Source organism: Cimex lectularius, unplaced genomic scaffold (genome assembly GCF_000648675.2).
Source record: "Cimex lectularius strain Harlan isolate CLEC.00 unplaced genomic scaffold, Clec_2.1 scaffold222, whole genome shotgun sequence".
Classification (NCBI taxonomy): Eukaryota; Metazoa; Arthropoda; class Insecta; order Hemiptera; family Cimicidae; genus Cimex; species Cimex lectularius.
Genome location: NW_019392817.1, coordinates 336,497 through 355,223, shown reverse-complemented (window position 1 = coordinate 355,223; position 18,727 = coordinate 336,497). Strand labels below are relative to the sequence as shown.

Sequence of the window (18,727 nt, the reverse complement as noted above, 5' to 3'; positions counted from 1 at the left end):
GTAATCGATTATTGTTTTATTTAGCTTGTAACCAGCGTGATCATGTTTTCAGTGTGTTGTTTTCTGTATTACATGTATATCTTATGCTAATTAAAGACTTAATTTCTCATAAGGTGTTTTCAATTATAACACGATATAAGCTCCTATAATCATCGTTCAAAGATGGTGAATATGGTTAGGCATAGGTTATTTTTGGAAGACGTTTTATTTCACTTTTTTGTACAAAGACATTTTATTTGTTCTTCTCTAATTGGCTCATTAAATTAATATTTATTTGGCACATTTTTTCAACTATTATGATTAATTAAATATGATTTGTTTTAAATAAAAATGTTATTTATAGCTTTATTGAATTTAATGTGTGTTTCTTAGTGGCCTGCTTTTTAAAAATTTGTTGAAGTCGTGAGGAGGTATTGTAAACCATACCAAACAAATAGAAATACTAAACAAGGAAAACAATAAATACAAACGCAACTTTCTAGAAATGGTTTATATTAACAAAGACATACACAACATTAATTTCAGAACAGATACATGCAAACGCCATAGCCACGCCAACATCATAAAACAAATAAACTATTAAACCTTAATTTTATATTCCCCTTTCCTTCGTTATCGTCCTTAACTTCCTTTCCAATATTGAACGCCGAATCACAAAACCAATCCAGAAAATCCCCATTCTCGACTTCCTTTGAGTTAAATAAAACCGCCTATGATCAAACAAAAGTTCCCAGATTTACCGCGTCCCCTACCCTGTCACAATCATATAAAAACAGCAGAATACAAATTCACAATACCAATAAGACACCTCAAAAATAGCACCTCACTTTATGTGAGTACGAAATACTTGGTTTGAAATTTATATTTATTGTATTGTAAATTGTATTTTTTCCAATCAACATGTGTTGAAATTTACCCGGGCCCTGAAGATGACCGGAATAAAGGTCGAAACATCGTCCAAAAATGAAAAAGGTGTTTTTCTAAACTACCACATTCTTGACCGCTCCTCACGACTTCGACAAATTGTTGAATTTAATGTTGTGTAACGTAAATGTAGGAGTTCTGTAAATCTTGCTAGGGCTGACTACCCAATTGGTCAATCGATGATTGGACGTGAAATTAGGTTTTATTTTGTGTAATGGGATTTTTTGTTGTACTTTGGACTCTCGGCCTCTCGGTTCAGCCCCTATCGTATATTCGTCCCAGTTGTTGAACCGTCCTAGTGAACATCTTGAATATTTCAAATTGATTATCTGGTCGTATCACCGGTACTTTCGTCGATGGAACTGTTCCTTTTTCCAAACCATCTTTTCTCTACGATCCTCTATCCCCCTGGAAGACCGTCGGTGAAGAAAAGGGGCAGACGCAAGACAGGTGAGATTTATTTTATTATTCTTTATAATTTTTTCTTTCTGCTCAAATTTATTTTTATTTTATTCGGTTTTGTTCATTTTCTGTTCTTAAATTTAAAATTTCAGAGGCTTTTTGTACACTTTTTCTTGAAACTTCTTATTTGTTCTTCATTCTATCAATAACCGAACTTAATTAATTTTTAAAATACCTTTGAAGGATTAAAAAAGCAATCCAGTCTGCACTAAATTCGACACAAACACGAGTTAGAATATGATTACAACTCAAAGAAAAATAAGGAACAACTTAACAACGCGTCCGATATTTATAACAAAATCCTGCATTATAAGGAAAGGACGAAATTTAAATTGTTTATCTGTTATTTCATTTTAGCATATATACATTTGTGTTAGTGACAAGCAATACTCTTATCCAAGTCATAATATTTCGTAGGACATTAAATTGCCAGAAATTTTTTATTTATTTACTTTAATTGTACAAAATCCTTGTTTGTGAAAGGTACAGGACATTTTATTTTATTCTTTTTTTATCAAAAAGTTGTTACAATTTACTACATCAACAAGGCATTATAAGTAATATATCACAGAAACATATGCTTAGCCATTTGTGTATTTAGTAGTATTGGTGCTAAACTTGTGCCAATAAAGACTTTTTGCTCTTTACTGGCAATATAATGCAGGCTATTGCGAATTTGATGAATCACGCATAGAGGTCTGTCTATCTGCAGGAAAATATTGGCAATGGTTTCTGGAAAGCCTTTTAATCCGTCAACACGGGTGATTAAAATATCTTGTACACTGTGGTTAAGTAGGTTAGTCAGCAGATTAAGCTAATGATGTTCCCCTGTTTTAAATACATCCAGCCCTAACAATTCACAGAGCAGTGAAAGTCATTTATTTTATAATTAAATATATTTCTAATAAACTGATTAGTACTGGTCACACTAGTAGTAGTACTGGTACTAAGCACCCCTGTTCAAACCTTTTTGTTAGGGTGTATATAAAAGTAAAAATATTTGTATGTTTAATAAATTGTGCATATCTGGCATGTCTGGAATTATCCACCTTGGATAACCTCCTATAATTCTCAGTGCTGTGTTCTGCGCTACCTGCAATTTATTATAATTTGTGGCATATGCACTAGACAATATAGGGCATGAGTAAGTGGTTACAGGCCTAATATATAGCTTAAGTTTTTATTATTTGTACAGAGGTGATTTTTTTAATTAAAGATTGGAAATAAGTGATTCATTGCTCTTAGAGCAGCAGAATATATTTTTCTATATGATAGCCAAAATTTAATTTTTTTTCCAAGTGAATGCCAAGGTATTTTACATTACTCGGCCATAGAATGATCTCAATAGACCTTACATAGAGGTCCAATTGTGGTCTTCTCTTAGTAAACGAGATTGTCTCAGTTCTTCTGCTATGTGGTTTAATTCTCCATTTGCTTAAGTTATTTGAAGCATTTCTCAACAGATAGCGGTTGTTCCTTTTGTATCAATATGGTAGGAGGATCGTACTAATGCTGTATCGTCTGCAAACAAGGCCAAATCTATGCATATGCTAATAGAGTGGGGGCCAGCCCAGAGCCTTGTGGAATGCCTGCTCCAATATTCCTTAAGTAAGACCTCCCAAGGCTTGGACTTTCCTGTTTGATTGGTAGCTACTCATTATGTGCACAAATTTTTTTGGAAATTCCAGCTTCACCTTCCAGGAATTCTAGTTTGACCTCTAAGACCTCTATGCTATTCATAATCGAAGGCATTTTCAATGAGTACTAAAGCCATACAGATGTATTTGTTCATATTAAAATTGTCCGTGGCAAGATGCATGGTAGAAGGATGATTTGGCCTAAAACCAAATTTATTGATAATAAATATTAATATTATGTTATTGGGCATTAAAATTATGTTCATTCCGAACATTTAATATTCTACATTGCATTACTTTTTGAGGAATTTTAAGAGGATAGTAAGTACGAGATAGGTCTATAAGTGGTAGGTAAGGTATGAGCTTTGCTGGGTTTTGGAACAGGGATAATTTTTGCTACTGCTACTGCTACAAAATATGAATAAACATAAATATATTAAAATTTAAGGGTGGTATGTTAATTTTGTCCATATATGTGGTTATTAGTGACCGTTAATCGATAATTATTCAGAAATTGTGAGATGCGGTCTGGTGTGACGTAGGTTTCAGAAAAAATTTTCTTTATCGTGCCAACTTTTCGATCTTTATTGAGATCATCTTCAGGGCTCAAAGTGTTTGTCTTCTGTGCAATTGTGCCATTCTTGCGTATCGTGTTGAGAGTGCCAGTCCATATAGATAAAATTTAGATTTACTATGCAAAGTATGGTTGAGTTGAAAATGAGTGTAACTAGCGGGAATCAAGTACAAGAACTCCGGATCACTATCCAGGCCAGGACATTTATCTTTGATTAGTTGATTGGGAATAAAAGTTGATAGCTCAAGTGGTTAGAAGCGTAGTAATGCAAAATGTGGTGGTACTGATCTGGAGGTTGTGAGTTAGGTGTTCCTACTCGTGACACAAATTTTTCAACTCCATGGTACTTTGCATGGTAATTTAAGTAACTTAATTAACTTTGGTTAATAGGGCCAAATAAAAAGATGTAATAGAATTTACTAGTGTGTTCACTTTTAAAATGAATGCATAATTAGGAGGATTATGATAAGGCGAAATAATTAATCTTAAATAATCTGTTGAAGTAGTGGAGGTGGTCAGGAATAGAGTATTTTAGAAAAACACCTTTTTTTTGCCATTTCGACCATGATTCGGGTCATCTTCAGAAACTGATTGGAAAAAATAATTGAACCCTGTGGATGTAATGTAATATAAATTTTGAACCAAATATTTCATACTCACATAAAGTGTGGTGATATTCTTGTGGTGTCAAGTTTGTTTCGTGTGAAATTGTTGTGAAATACATTATTGAAAAAATTATTCAACACCGGCTACTAAATAACACAAATTAATCTTAAAGGTGGGATGAATGTATATTTAGATTGTTGTGCCAGAAGTGACAAGTAATAAGATTACAAGGAATCCATTTAACAGAGTCTATTATTTCAATAAAACCTAAATAATTATTTAACTGGAATATCAATAAATTTAAAAGACGATTTGAAATAAATATTTAATTAATGCAACACTTTAAGAAAGGAAGTTTAATTGTAGATCTGTATATATTACGCCCATGATTGTTGTAAGTGCATGATTGTTTGAAATTCTTTAAAGAAAATTATTATTAGCTTAAAATATTAATTTATTCATTTCAAAATTTTGTTTTGTTAAATTTTGAAGAATTTTTAAAGGTAGTATTTAACTGTATGTTAATTAATGACTGGTTAAGGGTGGTAACACACACATACTATAATAAAACAATATAATATTTTGTTGAAGTCGTGAGGAGCGGTCAAAAAAGAGGTAGTTTAGAAAAACACGTTTTTTTATTTCTTTACCGCCGACGTTCCGACCTTTATTCAGCTCATCTTCAGGGCCTGGGTAAATTACAATACGTTTCACAACACTTTCACACAAAACCAATATGACACCACGAGATTAGCACCACACTTTATGTGAGTATGAAATACTTGGTTCAAAATTTATATTTACATCTTAAATTTTTTTTTCAATCAAAATATGTTTTGTAATTTACCCAAGCCCTGAAGTTAATCCGAATAAAGGTCGAAACGTCATCAAAAAATAAAAAAGGTGTTTTTCTAAACTACCTCATTCTTGACCGCTCCTCACGACTTCAACAAAATATTGTAGTGTTTAAATTTCATTCGCTTACCGCCTTTGTAAAAGAGGGAGAGTGCGTTGTAACGTTTGGGGGTACTGATGATTTGTCAAGATCACCAGCTGTGATAACAATTAAGCTTTATTTTCTAGACTTCAATAATAATATCTCGTTGAATCGAAACAGTTAAGAGCGATGTCGAGTGTTTGTTTAAACGGATCGACGGGCTTTTCTGTATGATTGAAACACGTCGATATAGTCGAAAACGATGGATAAGAAACAACTTTGCGAAATCCTTTTCAAGTGGCTCCAGAGTTTCAGTGTGGAGAAAAAGTTTGGTACGATCAAAGACTTGAACGACGGGGTCGTCATAGCCCAAGTGTTGAATCAAATCGCCCCGGAATGGTTTCCGCCCGTTTGGCTCTCCAAAATCAAGACGGACGCAAACGACAATTGGAGACTGAACGTCTCCAACTTAAAGAAGGTGCTTTCCAAGATCCTCGACTACTACCAGGAATGCTTCGGTCAGAACCTCAACCCGAGCGTACTTCCGGACGTGGTGAAAATAGGTGACGGCTGCGATCCCCAGGAGCTGGGCAGGCTCCTCCAACTCGTACTCGGATGCGCCGTTAACTGTGATAACAAACAAGTGGGTGTCTTTTTCAGAATTAAACTCCTCACATTTTTCCTCCCTTACGATCTTATATATTTTCCTATTATTGACTTGAAAGACTTCACTGTCAGCATAGTCCGGTATATACAAATTCTACACTGAAATACAATTATGGCCATCTCAATATTTTTAGACACATCGACTGTTTATGTGTTTATGTTTTGTCGTCTTAAACGCCCTAAATGCCAGCGACTATGCAGACCGGGATGATCATAGACGACTAAACTGAGGAACATCATCTCACAAACAAAGTTTCATAATCTCGCAGACCTCAATTGAACGTATCATAATCCACTTGGAGCAAAAAATGTCAAAACGAAAATAAAACAGACATAAATAAACTGATTCGCACAAGTCGCAGTGTTTATATTATTAGATAATGCTAATGGTCTTGCCTAATCTTGTGATTTGTTTTGTTTCTGTTTTATACTTTATAGTGGATGGTTGATAAAGAACAAACAGTACAATTTTTTCACAATGTATACAGAATAAGAGAACTATATACTGAACTAATTTGAGTTTACATGTGAATTTAATGTTTTACAAATTACACGGGCATAGGCCTAAGTGGGAATTAAGGACTGTCAGATTATGGATTACAATGTCGCTGTGTCTACTACAGTAAAACATTTGGAATAGGTTTATCTACAAATGTGCGCGTGAATGTTCCCCATTACACAATGGAAAACAGTTTTTATTTCAATAATAAAACTGCTCTTACTTAGCCGTAAATCTGCAGTCTTTGTGTTGAATCACTAGGGCGGTTCGCTTACTGCTACATTCTTTATGATTGAGTACTATGTTGCACAATATAATTAAAAACTTTGAGCATATCTGGTTAGGATGCTTAATGTTACAAAACACCAACTTAAGGGTTTTTAAGCAATATGAGTAAACCAGTGGATAATGCCTTTTAGGAGGTGTCGATGGCTGCAGCGGTTTAGGTATTGACATGGTGCTCATCACTGTAAGGCAATCTGGGTTCGAATCCGGTGGCTCTGCATTGAACAACAAATGGGCTTTTGTTCAAAAACACCCGCACTATGAGGGATAATATAATCTCGCAATTGAAATATTTTTGAGAAAAAAATGCATAAAGTATTATTGAATATACCAACTTGAGAGATTGACTCGGTGTGACTGAGCGCTGGGTGACTTCACTTAGCATATGCTAGACTTGTAGAGCCACATCCCTCAGTGATGGTCATGTTATTGGTGCTGAAATGCCTGCTTATACTGATTGCCATCACTGCACGGCCGTTGAAATATGATAAAGACACATCAGAAACTAACTGGATATGTAAGGCAAAGACATCTTACACTAGAGAATACCTCTACTTGAGTAAAATTGAATTGATTGTAAGGTGGTAAAATCTTTTTCTTATCAAGTAAGGTCTAGGAAAGACCAGGGGAATGATATGACTCAAATATTCATATTTGCTAGTTTAGAAACTTGTGGAAACATTTGTGTTTCATATCTTAATTGCTATTAAATTTATTCTGAATATATGAAGCTTTATTATTTATTTATTTTTTAGGAATATATAGGTCAAATAATGAAAATGGATGAAATTGAACAAAGGGTTATGATGGAATGTATACAGGAGCTTGACAGTGGAGGTGCCCTCAGCTTTTCGGCAAACTTTTCCCTTGACCCCCAGTTGGAACAACTTGTAGCTCAGCTGAATGCTGCAAATTTAGCCAAGGAAAAGGCTGAACTTAAAGCAAATGAACTTGACCTTCAGGTTAGTTATAATTGTTTACTGTTCTAATAATAACTGCAAATTAATAGGCATTTCAAATAAATTGATAATATATTAACCAGTTGTTTGTGAAAGGAAAATGTACAACCTGCACAAAATTTCATACGCTGCAATACTAGTTGTCATTGCTCCCGGATTTTTTATTTTTCAGTCAGATTCCACATTTCTCTACAAACACTAGTTGTTTTTATACAAAATATTGAAATTTAAATCATTATAGTTTTATATACAGGGTTGCCAGAGAAAGGAAACAATGGAAGTGATCAAATATTCTATGCAAAGCGTGGTGCAAAAAGTGTCCACAAACGCTGTTCATATATGTAGTTTTCTTTCTGGATTTATTGACTTAATCAAAACATTTCTGTTAATAAAGCAAGCGAACAACCAACCAACCTAAGAAAACAATTCTTTATTTCTTTACACACATATTGTACATATTTAAATTGTTTGTAATTCAAATGAATGAAGGTTTATTATTATTATTATTTGCCAATGTGACAAACTGATAGGACAGAATATCTTGTGGTAACTCTGTCACCTTTAACTTCTATTTTTAATATGAAATAACTTTCCAAGTCAATAATCACTTTTTTGACTTCCGGGACACTCAAAAGTTGCCTGAAACCTCAGCTGATCTGTTTGCACTTTGTAATGCCGCTGTTATGAACTTTTCCTTATGTAGAGAGATAGCCTTGTAAAATTAGATTTCTTTCAAATAAAACAACAAATGGATTTTTTTCATTTTCAAGTGAGTTTTAGGACTGTTGATAATCATTCCTTTTTCTCTGAAACCTCATAATTACTGTGTATTACATTTAATTGCTAAAACTTTAACATTTCAAATAGTTAAAATTAAGCGTATGGTCTTTTCTTTTGAAAGATTGCTACTTTACAAGAAGAAAAGCTACAGTTAATAGAAGAAAAGAAAAATCTTTTAGATGAGCTTCATTCTAGGTATGAGTTGACAGGAAGTGGGCCCTTGCGGAGACAGGTAAACTAAAAATATTGCCAAATAAATGGAATAGTTGAAAATTAATTGACACTTGCTTAGGTGGAGAGTTTAAAAGAAGAGATTTTCAAATTAGAAACTCAAAGGGATGATTATCGTTTGAAACTGGAACATCAAGATAAGGAAATGTTGGAACTGCAAGCAATTGTAGATGACCTTCAGAGATCAGCTCAAGAAGCAAGGTCTCTTAAGGATGAGCTTGACATCCTCCGTGAGACGGCAGATCGTGTCGAAAAGTATGAAGCAGCTATTGAATCATACAAGAAGAAGCTTGAAGAGGCTGGTGACATGAAAAGGGAACTGAAACAAATCGAGGCCAAGCTCAAGGAATATATGCTGATGAATATGGAACTCGAAGAAGAATTGAAAAAAGTTTCAGGTTTAAAAGCTCAGGTCGAGGTCTTTAAAAAAGAAACTACTGAATTACATGATAGATTAAGTGATGAAACAAAAAGAGCCGATAAACTTCAATATGAAGTTGGTGTTCTCTCCAGCAAGCTGATGACTACCGTCGGAGAAAAGGAAAGGCTCATAAAAGAGAGGGACGCTCTAAAAGAAGCTAATGAAGAATTGAGCTGTGCTAAAGTCCATGCCCAAAGTCCAGTAGGGGGAAATAAAGATATCGGATTAGAATCAGTTGGTGTCCTAGAATCAAGTTCAGACCTTAGACAAAAAATTGCAAGGTAAAATAAAGTTTGTAACATTTTTCCATATTGTCTATGGGTTGATGTGGTAACAACTAAATTACCAAATGAATTTTTTTTAAATGGTATTTATTCTACAATAAAATCATATTTTTTAACATATAGATTTTATTATTTTTTAAAATTCAAGTTATTACAATATTCATTTACTCATATTATAATAGTTAATTGAAAAAAAATGTTATGGTGGTTGTTATTGATCATTTTGGTGATCTGCCTATCTGTGCTATTTTGGTCTGTCAGACGTGTTTCTGCATTCACCATCTTCACTCTGGGTGAATTCTGTGCAGTCGAGATGGCTTCTTTTATAAGAAAAAGGTCAATCCTGCCAACAGACCAAACCAGTAAGTATACAGATCAAAATGCATTGAAATGCAGGTTCATCGTCCCAAAGACCCATCATGGAGAATTAACAACAAATAAAAAATTCTGGCCAATCAGGATTGCTGATATTGTGTACAATAATATTATCATCTATTCTATTTTATACATCAATAGATAAATCAAAAGAATTTGAGAAAAAAGTTAAATCAGCTAAAATATGTAATTATTTGGACATTTTTTGTTGTCTCATTAATATTTAGTCAATGTTATCCCTCCTTTATAGTGTGTAATAAATGTAAACAAAATACATAATAGTTATTATAGTTTTTTTTAACTTATATACTTTATTTTTCTTAGGTTGGAACATGAAAACCAAATGCTTAAAATGTCCCAGAAAGGAAAAGAGGAAGACTCGGTACAGGTCTTGCAAAACCATTTAGAAACTTCAAGAGCACTCTGTGATAAAATGTGGAAGGAAAATAGACAAGCCCATCAGAAAATAGCAAAACTTGAAGGAGAACTGAGAGAAGCTAGTGAAAAAGACGGTTTTCAGACCAAAATTATGGAACTGCAGCAACAGGTAATTTACAAATACTCATTGTTAATGAGCTGTGAAATATTTGTATATTTATTTAAACATTATTTCTAAATTGCTTAACCTTAATTGGTTAAATCTATTTTGTTGTACAATAAACTACTAACACTTTTTTTACATGTTTTGTATCTCATCTGATTAACCAATTTGAGATTTTAATTTTTTTTTTTTAATATTTTAGCTTTTTCAACAGCGGCACAAATATTCAGCTGAGTTGGATGAAAAAGATGCAGCACTTGTTGAGAGTAAAGATGTTATTAGCATATTACAAGAAAAACTTTCACAAAAAGAAGCCGAACTCCAGGAATCTGAAGCGAGGAGTAAAAAATATTGTGAAAAGGCTCGATCTGCCATTAAAGCAATAGATCCTGATATCGATACCAACTCAACTGAGGCCAGCTTGCGCAGCCAAATCGTAGAAATACATCGTAGTTACAAAGAGAAGGAAAAGGAAATGGAGGAGATGAAGAAAATCTTTGAAATGGAAGGCAAAATGATATCCACGACTTTTCACAGACTCAGCCAGAAAAAACAGAGGGAAGCCATCGAACAGCGATTAGCGAGCCTAGGGCATGGTCAGTCTTTCATCAACAGCCAACGTCAACCGGTAACAATGCGTTTCAGCACCTTAAATTCCAAATAAAATCACTAGAGTGGTTTTAGTACATATCATTGGTCTTATGGTCATATATGTTATAACTACTAACATAACAGGCGTGTATGTATTTAAAACAATGTTCAGGCTATATTTTATGGGGGGTTTCGATAATATATTTAATATAAATTTCAGAAATCTTCTAACAGTAGAATAACTAAATTTACAAGTACAATAAAACAAATACAACAATTATATATAGTCATCAAATCTAGAAAGAAGACTGCTGATCAAAATTGGTAAAGATATATTTTTGGATATACTTTTTTTTTTTTTAATTAACATTGATTTAATTGAATCGTAATGTGATGTTTTCTTAAACTGACTGAAATAGATTTGAAATCTAATTGAGATATACACGTCTTTGGATGAAAAACTGTAAACCGACAATATTTTCACAATATGTAAATCAATCTTAAATATATCTTTTGAATGCACTGGTAAAAGGGTATTCGTTTTAATATTTTTATATCAGAAATAGAGAATTTAGTATATTCATTATAGAGACGTAGATTATAACTGTTTAATAAGCATATCGTATAATTCAAACACCTCTCAAAATATGTAGCAATTGTCACTAATCACGTTAAAAATATGTAGTAAAATATAAAACCCATTCGATAAATATGAGGTAATGAATGATTAACAAATTGTTACAGTTAGGTCTGTTCTCTGTTTGGTTTCCATTATTATTAGTATTATATAAGATGGTCATATAAGACGCACTAAAAGGATTAATTTTAAAACATTCCAAAGGATTTGATTCAGCTTATTCAACCGTGAACCAACTGTTAACCACCTCAATTTTGGGGCCTCGTGTCTCCAAAAATTCGATGGAAAGTCATTTTAACAGAGGTCGGCAAAAAAAGAAGTTGTTAGAGGCCATTGATGACCTAGTGTGTTCATCACTGACTTTGAAAAGTTGTTAATTTATAGCGTAATTGAATGTGTTACTTTTTAAGAGAATTCTCCGTAAATTTAGAATTTTTATTTATTTTTTCTGAAGCCTTTGTGTTTATAATTCATAATTTTGTTTTCTTTAAATTTATTGTGTTCCATTTTTTGATTTGCCATATTTTTGACAAAAGTATAATTAATAATTTCATAAAGAGGTGAACAGTTGGCCAAGTTACAAGAAGTTTCATGGTGGGGTTCATTTCACCACACTGCATTTTTTTTTCCTCTCCGAAAGAGTTCACTATTTTCCTCACTGATAAATAGTGTGGTGCCAGACTAATGTGTGTTTGGTTTCTCAGGAATCCCATTCACCACTGAGCGTGAATGTGGGATTGTTTGCAAGAAAGTAACAACACCTGAAACCTAACATGGTTTTACATAACTTTAAAAATCTAACTTAAAAATATAAACGTTATTCATTGATTGTAGTGTTGATATTCTGAAAATAAGAGTTTGTGGTTATGCAAGAAATAATCTATTACTTGATGGTATTTGTTTGATATTAATATCTTTTAGGCTTTACGTTTCAGGTGGCTGATTATTTTTTCAAACACTTCCCAGAAGACTATATTCATTTATTAAGTAAAAAGTTAAAATAAAACAATGATCTATTATTACATTTTTCTAGTAAATGTAATTTGTAGAAATACCTTTGCCCAATTAAGTACCAAACAAGAAATCAAAATTCTTTAGTTTTGACAGGACTCTTTTGACTTAAAGGATTAATATATCTTTACAAAATTATGGATTATTTGGGTTTATAACAAAAAGAATAACTGGCTAATAACACAGTCGCTGTCTATGATAATCATTGTAATTAATATTTGTTGCATGATAAATTAATGTTTTTGTTGATGTGTACATCTATTGGATTTAACAATTAATTAACAGTTGTTTATTAGCAAATTCATCTGAATCTGTTTGGAAACAACAAACTAACAAATTTAACTTGAGAATTGCCATTTGTAACACCATTTAAATTGTGATTTTTATAATCAACTTTTTTTCCTAATAATAAAGTTAGTCATTTTACATCTCCAATTAAATTTCATTTGATATATTAACATTCTTGTTAATGTGGTTTAAGAATTGCAAAAGTCTTGTATTTTTTTTCTCCAATTTTTAACTTTTTTTAAAATTGCCCTTGGGTATGATAGTGCATGTTTATCTAAATTCTAAATATTTTATTTTTTGATTTTTTAAAATAAAGTGGATTATAAAAATTATTCGAGAAAATGGCATTTCAAAAAAAAAAATAATAAAAAAAATAAAATAAAAATAAATAATAATATTAATATTTAATATCTAATATTTTTATCTTGAAATGTAAGTGAAGTTTGGTTTGTTTTTTTGTTGTTTAGTTTAACGCAAGGGCTAATGCACCATAATGGATAAGGGGCCAGAGAATCTCGTGTTTTCTGTAAAAACAAATTGGAATAACTGATATGTAGAGGAAAAAAAGTAAGGACAACTTTAAATCCAGTTTAATTAAGTTTTTTTTTGTTATAAATATTTATTATTTAAGAAAATGTATTTTATGTAAATTTTAATTTGATACTTCATTCATCATGATTAAATATTATTTATACTCGCACTGCCGTCAGTTAAAATAAATAAGTCTGAACACCCAATTTTTTTCAAATTGAAAAATTACAGATAGAGTAAAGAGACTTATAGACAAGTAAAGTTGAAAACAATAAAAAATTGTTTGCAAAAATATGACGAGGACTGTGACCAGTGGGTCTAAATAGACCCAGGCATCTTTTTATCTTCAAAATAACCTATAACAATTATATTTTAGTTCAAATTATTTATGTATAGGAAAGACCTAATAGAGAAGGAAGTAAATGGAGAGTACATAAAAAATCGAAAGAAGAAGAAAAAACATTCTCTGTGCCTTGAAAGACTCACGACGGCTGTGCGAGTTCTAAGAACATTTGAAATAAGATTGCTTCCAATTAAAAAATAAATAAATATAAAAGTCACTATTATTTCAGATGATTATCTAAACTTGTCCAATTTTTGTTTAGTATAAAAGATTTGAAGCAAACATATCACCCAGTGTGGCAAAACTCCCTTTTCCAACTTCAAATGCTGATTATAAAAATATTCTAGTAAATATTTTTTACAATTTAATTGTTACTCCTTTCTAATTTTGGTTAGGAAAATTATTAGTCCCAGGTGGTTGTCATTTTTAACTTTGTATTACTCTTAGTAAATCTATGAGGATGAAGTAAAACCTTACTTAAGAAATTATGTACAATACTTAAATTTCACATGATCTTCCTGTCGTCCTACCAGGGCTAAAAAATGTCTACTTTAGATAACACCTATTTTTATTAATAATAATGTGATCATTATTAAACGTATTTGCACATCATTTAATAATGTATTTATATTGGAGAATAAGTGTTCCATGTATCAAAAAACAAGTGCCTCAGTATTTGTTATCAGTATTGTCCAACACTGCAAACAAATAAAAAAATTTTGGTTGATATCTCCTAGATGTATTTAACATTTTATAGCTTATTGGACAAAATGACATTTATACATATGTTTATAATAATCATGTTATTTTTGTACATATATTGTTTATTTAATTTCATTTTACTCTCCTTGGTGTGTATTTAAAAAAAGAAGATAATTTTGATATTTAAAAATCAGTAAAATTATGACAAATACTTTTTTTAAAAAATGCAATCCATCCAAATAATTACTGTGAAATTATTTTATCTGTGCCCATAAAAATATGAAATTGTTTTGAATGTTTTTCTTTTGTAAGAAATAAATTGTTTTTTTTTACATACTTAATTGACTATCACATTTCTTATATCTCTGACCGTCTTCAATGGAAATAATAAATCATTTCTTCACACTATAATCATTGAGGGTCATCTGACAATGAGTGCGACAATGACATCATACTAGAAAAAGGTTAAAATATAGCCATCAATTATTAAATAAAGATTGGTTTATTTACATAATTAACAAAGTAAAAATTAAGACTTTTGTACATTTTCTTTCACTTTGTTTGTTGTTTTTTTTATCTTAGATGTTTTATCAGGTTTTTTCCTACTGCTGTTGTACTTTTTACTTTGTATAGCTGTTGAAATTGATTTCCTCTCAAGAGGTTGGGTCTCCAGTTGTTTCCTTTCTGATCGTTTTACCTTTTTCAATTTTAGCATGTATTCCGGAACTGGACAACCAGATTCTTTCAACAGCAATGCTATGCTCCGCAGGAGGATTTTGTCATCATTTGTAAAATACGTGATTGCTTTTCCTGGTCTTCCAGCTCTGCCAGTCCTCCCAATTCTGTGGATGTACGAAATGGCCGACGGTGGAAAGTCGTAGTTAATAACTAATTTAATACCTTTGAAATCTATGCCCCTACCCATTATGTCTGTACAGATCAAAACCCAGATTTTCCCCTCTCTGAATGCATTAACTGTATTGTCTCTTTGTAACTGTGTCCTATCAGCATGGATCACATCGACACTGATCTCATCATAAATCAATTCGGTGAATAATTCTTTTGCTCTTTCTTTAGACTGTACAAACACTAGGACTGGTGGAGTGAGTCCTTGATGTATTAAATTTCTGAGCGCCTGAATTTTACCGGCCTCATTTCCAACATAAATCAATTCCTGTTGGACATCTTGGACAGTTGTGTTGCGCTGCCCTACGGTGATAGAAATAACCCTGTGCAAGTTTTTCCTGCACCATTCGGCTACATGGACTGTGTACGTTGCACTAAACATGGCTCGTTTCAGGATGCTGTTGTCACAACTGGTGTAAATCTCAGCCAGTTGATCCCTGAATCCCCTTACACCAACTTCAAAAAGTTTATCGCATTCATCCACAATCAGCCATTCCACTGTTTCCAAATTTATACAATTATCTTCTTTCCTCATTAGATATATAAGCCTATTGGGTGTGCTAATTAGAATATCACATTTTTTTGAAAAATTGGAACCAAAACTGTGTCCACTCTGTGAGACTTTTTTAATTAAGTAGGGTTTAAGCCCAGTGCCTTCTGAAAGCTGGATACACTCTCTGAATATCTGCCTTGCCAGTTCCCTCGTCGGGCAGAGAATCAACGCTCGGAATCCATTTTTTGAAGGCTTTTTCAAAAGGCTTATTAAAGGAAGAAGAAAAGCTGCTGTTTTGCCAGATCCGGTAGGTGCACACGCCATAATCTGCCTACCTTGCAACATCGCAGGGATTACTTGCATCTGAATGGGCGTCGGTTTCTTGTAGGTGGCATTTTTTATATTTTCCAAGATTCTTTCTGGCACCATAAACTCAGTACAGAGCTGTTCAAAGTTCTCAATGGGTGGAGGAACTTTTTTACCTCTGACCGTTATACGGTTAATATTCCTTAATCTGTTAATCCTTTCTTCCTGGCACTTGATATTTTCAACACTTTGCGATTCTTGTTTCACTTCTTCTATTTTCGAACAGGAATTCTTTGAGAATTTAGATCCTGAAGAAAGTTTTCTAAAAATATCCTGAAAGTCCATTCTGTAGTCTCTCTCATACAATATGTATCAATCTATTCAGTAGAACGGAGATACCTGGGGGGGAAATAAGTTTGTTTTTAGAAAATCAGATTAATGCAGTAATACTATCAACAAACAGAGGATTTAGACAAAAATGAAACAATTAGACGTGAAAGTTGGTGAAAACCAAGGATTCAGACTTATGTGTTTCAATGATTTTCTCACAAGTATATCTCAATAGAACTATACATAATTTTTTCCAGTTAGAATACAAAAAGACATCATTTCAAAAACAATAAGTTAAAAACTATATACCTTTTAGATCATTTTATATCCAAAAATGTAGGGTAAATAATAAACAGTTGGACTCTATGTTTACTTCATGAAAACTAACACTCGACTATCAAAGTATCAACTCAAGCAATGAAGCAACTAGCATTTAGCAACCTAGCACGTGTTTTGAAATTTGGACACACGAAGAAGGTTATCACCAGCAGGTTAGTTGACATACGAAACGCGAAACCGTTCAAGAACGACGCTACTGAATACCAATAGCTAAATGCTTACAAACATTAAAAAAATCAAAATAAATAGCTTTTTAATGTCGTGTTATTGTATTCGTCAAACTTTTAACAAACCAGATTTAGAAACATTTTTACACATTTATCTCTGCCAAAAAATCCTTGCCAAATTTCCATTTTAATTATCTTCCTAATTACACACTGTTAGTGCAAGATAATGTTCGAATTCAATTTTTTTTACATGAACAAGAGGTTTTTGATAAAGTGAAATTCAAGCTTAAATGGCGAAAACATCCAGCATAAAGCCAAGGCCTTGTTGAGAATTGTCTAAAGAGTGGAGTTAAAATTGGGGAAAAAACCACAAAATGGCGTACTGGTTATCAGCCACTATGGTAAGATGGTCAGAGACACTAAATAAGGAGACACAGACCAAACTACAAAGTATACAAAGTGAGAGCATGAGCGTGTCTCAGTGTTAGAGCGGCAATGCATACCTGCCCCACTAAGGCAAAATGACTTAAGAAAGAAAAACTCAAGCATGGCAAAAACACCAGGTATGGTGAGGCAAGCTAAGAGATTTTAACCAAAACATTTTTAAATGAAACTAATATGAATTTTTATTTTAGCTTGTAGAAACCCCTAAATATAAATTTTTGAATTTAAATATATCAATTTTTCGCAATATTTGAGAAGTTATCAGAATATCTAATTGAAATGGCTATAATTCAATAAATGGTTGAAAGGATTTTTACGTTCAAATATTTGAAAGTAGAGGAAATATCCTTGTGAGTGATAAGTGGCTCCCCTTCTGAAGGATATCACTTCCCTTTGAATTTGCATAACTGCTTTTTCAATGATGTATAATAGTTATTAAAAACTAAACTTTACTATTTAGTGTTTACTGCAAAGGACATAAAGGCATGTTGGCCCAATTACACCAAAATAATCCTGAAGCAAGGAAAATGTTTGGTTGGTTTTAATCATCTCAGTTGGATAACCTTGCTGGTTTGCAATATTAGAAAATTTTTATTTATGAATTTACATCTTTCTATTTCATGAGAACTCGACTAGAAAAAAAAGGAAGTGTATCCTACTCGGCACCTGCTGTCTGATCTTAAATTAGATATATCCATTACATGATATAATGTCATATGAACAACCCTAAGAAAACATTGAGGATTAGATAGGATTGCATTTAATGTAAAAATGATTGAATAATTCAATAAAACAATAGCAATAATTAATAAAAACTCTATTGAATTAAAAAGAAAATTTTTAGCAATAAAAGAAACATTAAATGATTTTGTTGAATTAGAGAAATTAAAAGACCCTGCGAATCACCTAAAAATTATATATGAAATGTTACTAAACATTGTACAAGATTTAGAAAACTATAATATTGCAAAAGCAAACTATAAAACATCATCCCAGCATTATCTCCTAACAAAAATTGTTAGCTAAAATTAAAGAAATAGCTAAATCATATAATAATCCCTTAGAAACAAAATTAGAAATCGTAATATAGTTCAAAAACTTAATAAAGGTTAATTGTGAAATTCATTATGAACCAATACATTACACTTGCCTTACTTAACAATAATGATTATAAAACTTCGTAAATTATTCCCTGTACGATAAAAATTTATTACAAAACAAATATCGATAATGTAAACTTTGAAGGCCTAAATTAGTAATAGTTACCAAAAATAAATAAATGTCTGTACTCATATGAATAAATCAACCATCAGAACAATATGGGCGAGAAAGCAATACTTCGCTCTGGCAATTTGTCACATTGTAAATACATAGAACTCATCTTATTTGCAAACCAACTTATTTGGGTACAACTATAATTTAGCTACATTTCGCAGAGAAGATACTATTACATAGTAT

General features: G+C 32.1%; 3 protein-coding genes across 6 annotated transcripts in view; 2 read left to right on the top strand and 1 right to left on the bottom strand.

Moving 5' to 3' along the window:
- Positions 1-1,185: 1,185 nt before the first annotated feature.
- Positions 1,186-13,235, top strand: LOC106672364 (protein Hook homolog 3). Of its 3 annotated transcripts, none has more exons than XM_014403734.2 (7): positions 1,186-1,374; positions 7,346-7,552; positions 8,451-8,561; positions 8,622-9,262; positions 9,965-10,187; positions 10,384-10,809; positions 13,176-13,235. In XM_014403734.2, exons 2-7 carry the CDS (start codon positions 7,364-7,366, stop codon positions 13,200-13,202), a joined length of 1,617 nt encoding a protein of 538 aa, XP_014259220.1. In that variant the 5' UTR covers positions 1,186-1,374; positions 7,346-7,363; the 3' UTR covers positions 13,203-13,235. The 3 variants fall into 3 exon arrangements, with proteins under 3 accessions (XP_014259220.1, XP_024084159.1, XP_014259219.1); XM_014403733.2 differs by lacking the exon at positions 1,186-1,374 and adding an exon at positions 5,234-5,783; XM_024228391.1 differs by lacking the exons at positions 1,186-1,374; positions 13,176-13,235 and adding an exon at positions 5,231-5,783 and having other exon boundaries at positions 10,384-12,162.
- A 1,535-nt stretch (positions 13,236-14,770) lies between these two features.
- LOC106672365 (probable ATP-dependent RNA helicase DDX52) lies at positions 14,771-16,796 on the bottom strand. Its single transcript, XM_014403735.2, has 2 exons — positions 16,629-16,796; positions 14,771-16,388 (listed from the first exon to the last, which is right to left on the bottom strand). Exon 2 carries the CDS (start codon positions 16,332-16,334, stop codon positions 14,814-14,816), a length of 1,521 nt encoding a protein of 506 aa, XP_014259221.1. The 5' UTR covers positions 16,335-16,388; positions 16,629-16,796; the 3' UTR covers positions 14,771-14,813.
- The window catches only part of LOC106672367 (glycine N-acyltransferase-like protein 2), a 39,072-nt gene continuing 37,064 nt past the window's right edge, over positions 16,720-18,727 (top strand). Inside the window, exons 1-2 of one of the 2 annotated variants that reach the window (XM_024228392.1) lie at positions 16,720-16,810; positions 17,085-17,388. In XM_024228392.1, the coding sequence (XP_024084160.1) occupies positions 17,373-17,388 (16 nt within the window). In that variant the 5' untranslated portion in view covers positions 16,720-16,810; positions 17,085-17,372. The remainder of the gene's footprint in view (positions 16,811-17,084; positions 17,389-18,727) is intronic. The other variant, XM_024228394.1, reaches the window with a different exon arrangement.

Bases quoted from the DNA above. Each gene is read 5' to 3' on its own strand.
- LOC106672365 (XM_014403735.2), bottom strand. From the start codon at position 16,334: ATGGACTTTCAGGATATTTTTAGAAAACTTTCTTCAGGATCTAAATTC.
- LOC106672364 (XM_024228391.1), top strand. From the start codon at position 5,403: ATGGATAAGAAACAACTTTGCGAAATCCTTTTCAAGTGGCTCCAGAGT. The intron at 8,562-8,621 runs GTAAACTAAAAA...ACACTTGCTTAG, and splicing joins GTGGGCCCTTGCGGAGACAG to GTGGAGAGTTTAAAAGAAGA. The intron at 9,263-9,964 runs GTAAAATAAAGT...TATTTTTCTTAG, and splicing joins CTTAGACAAAAAATTGCAAG to GTTGGAACATGAAAACCAAA.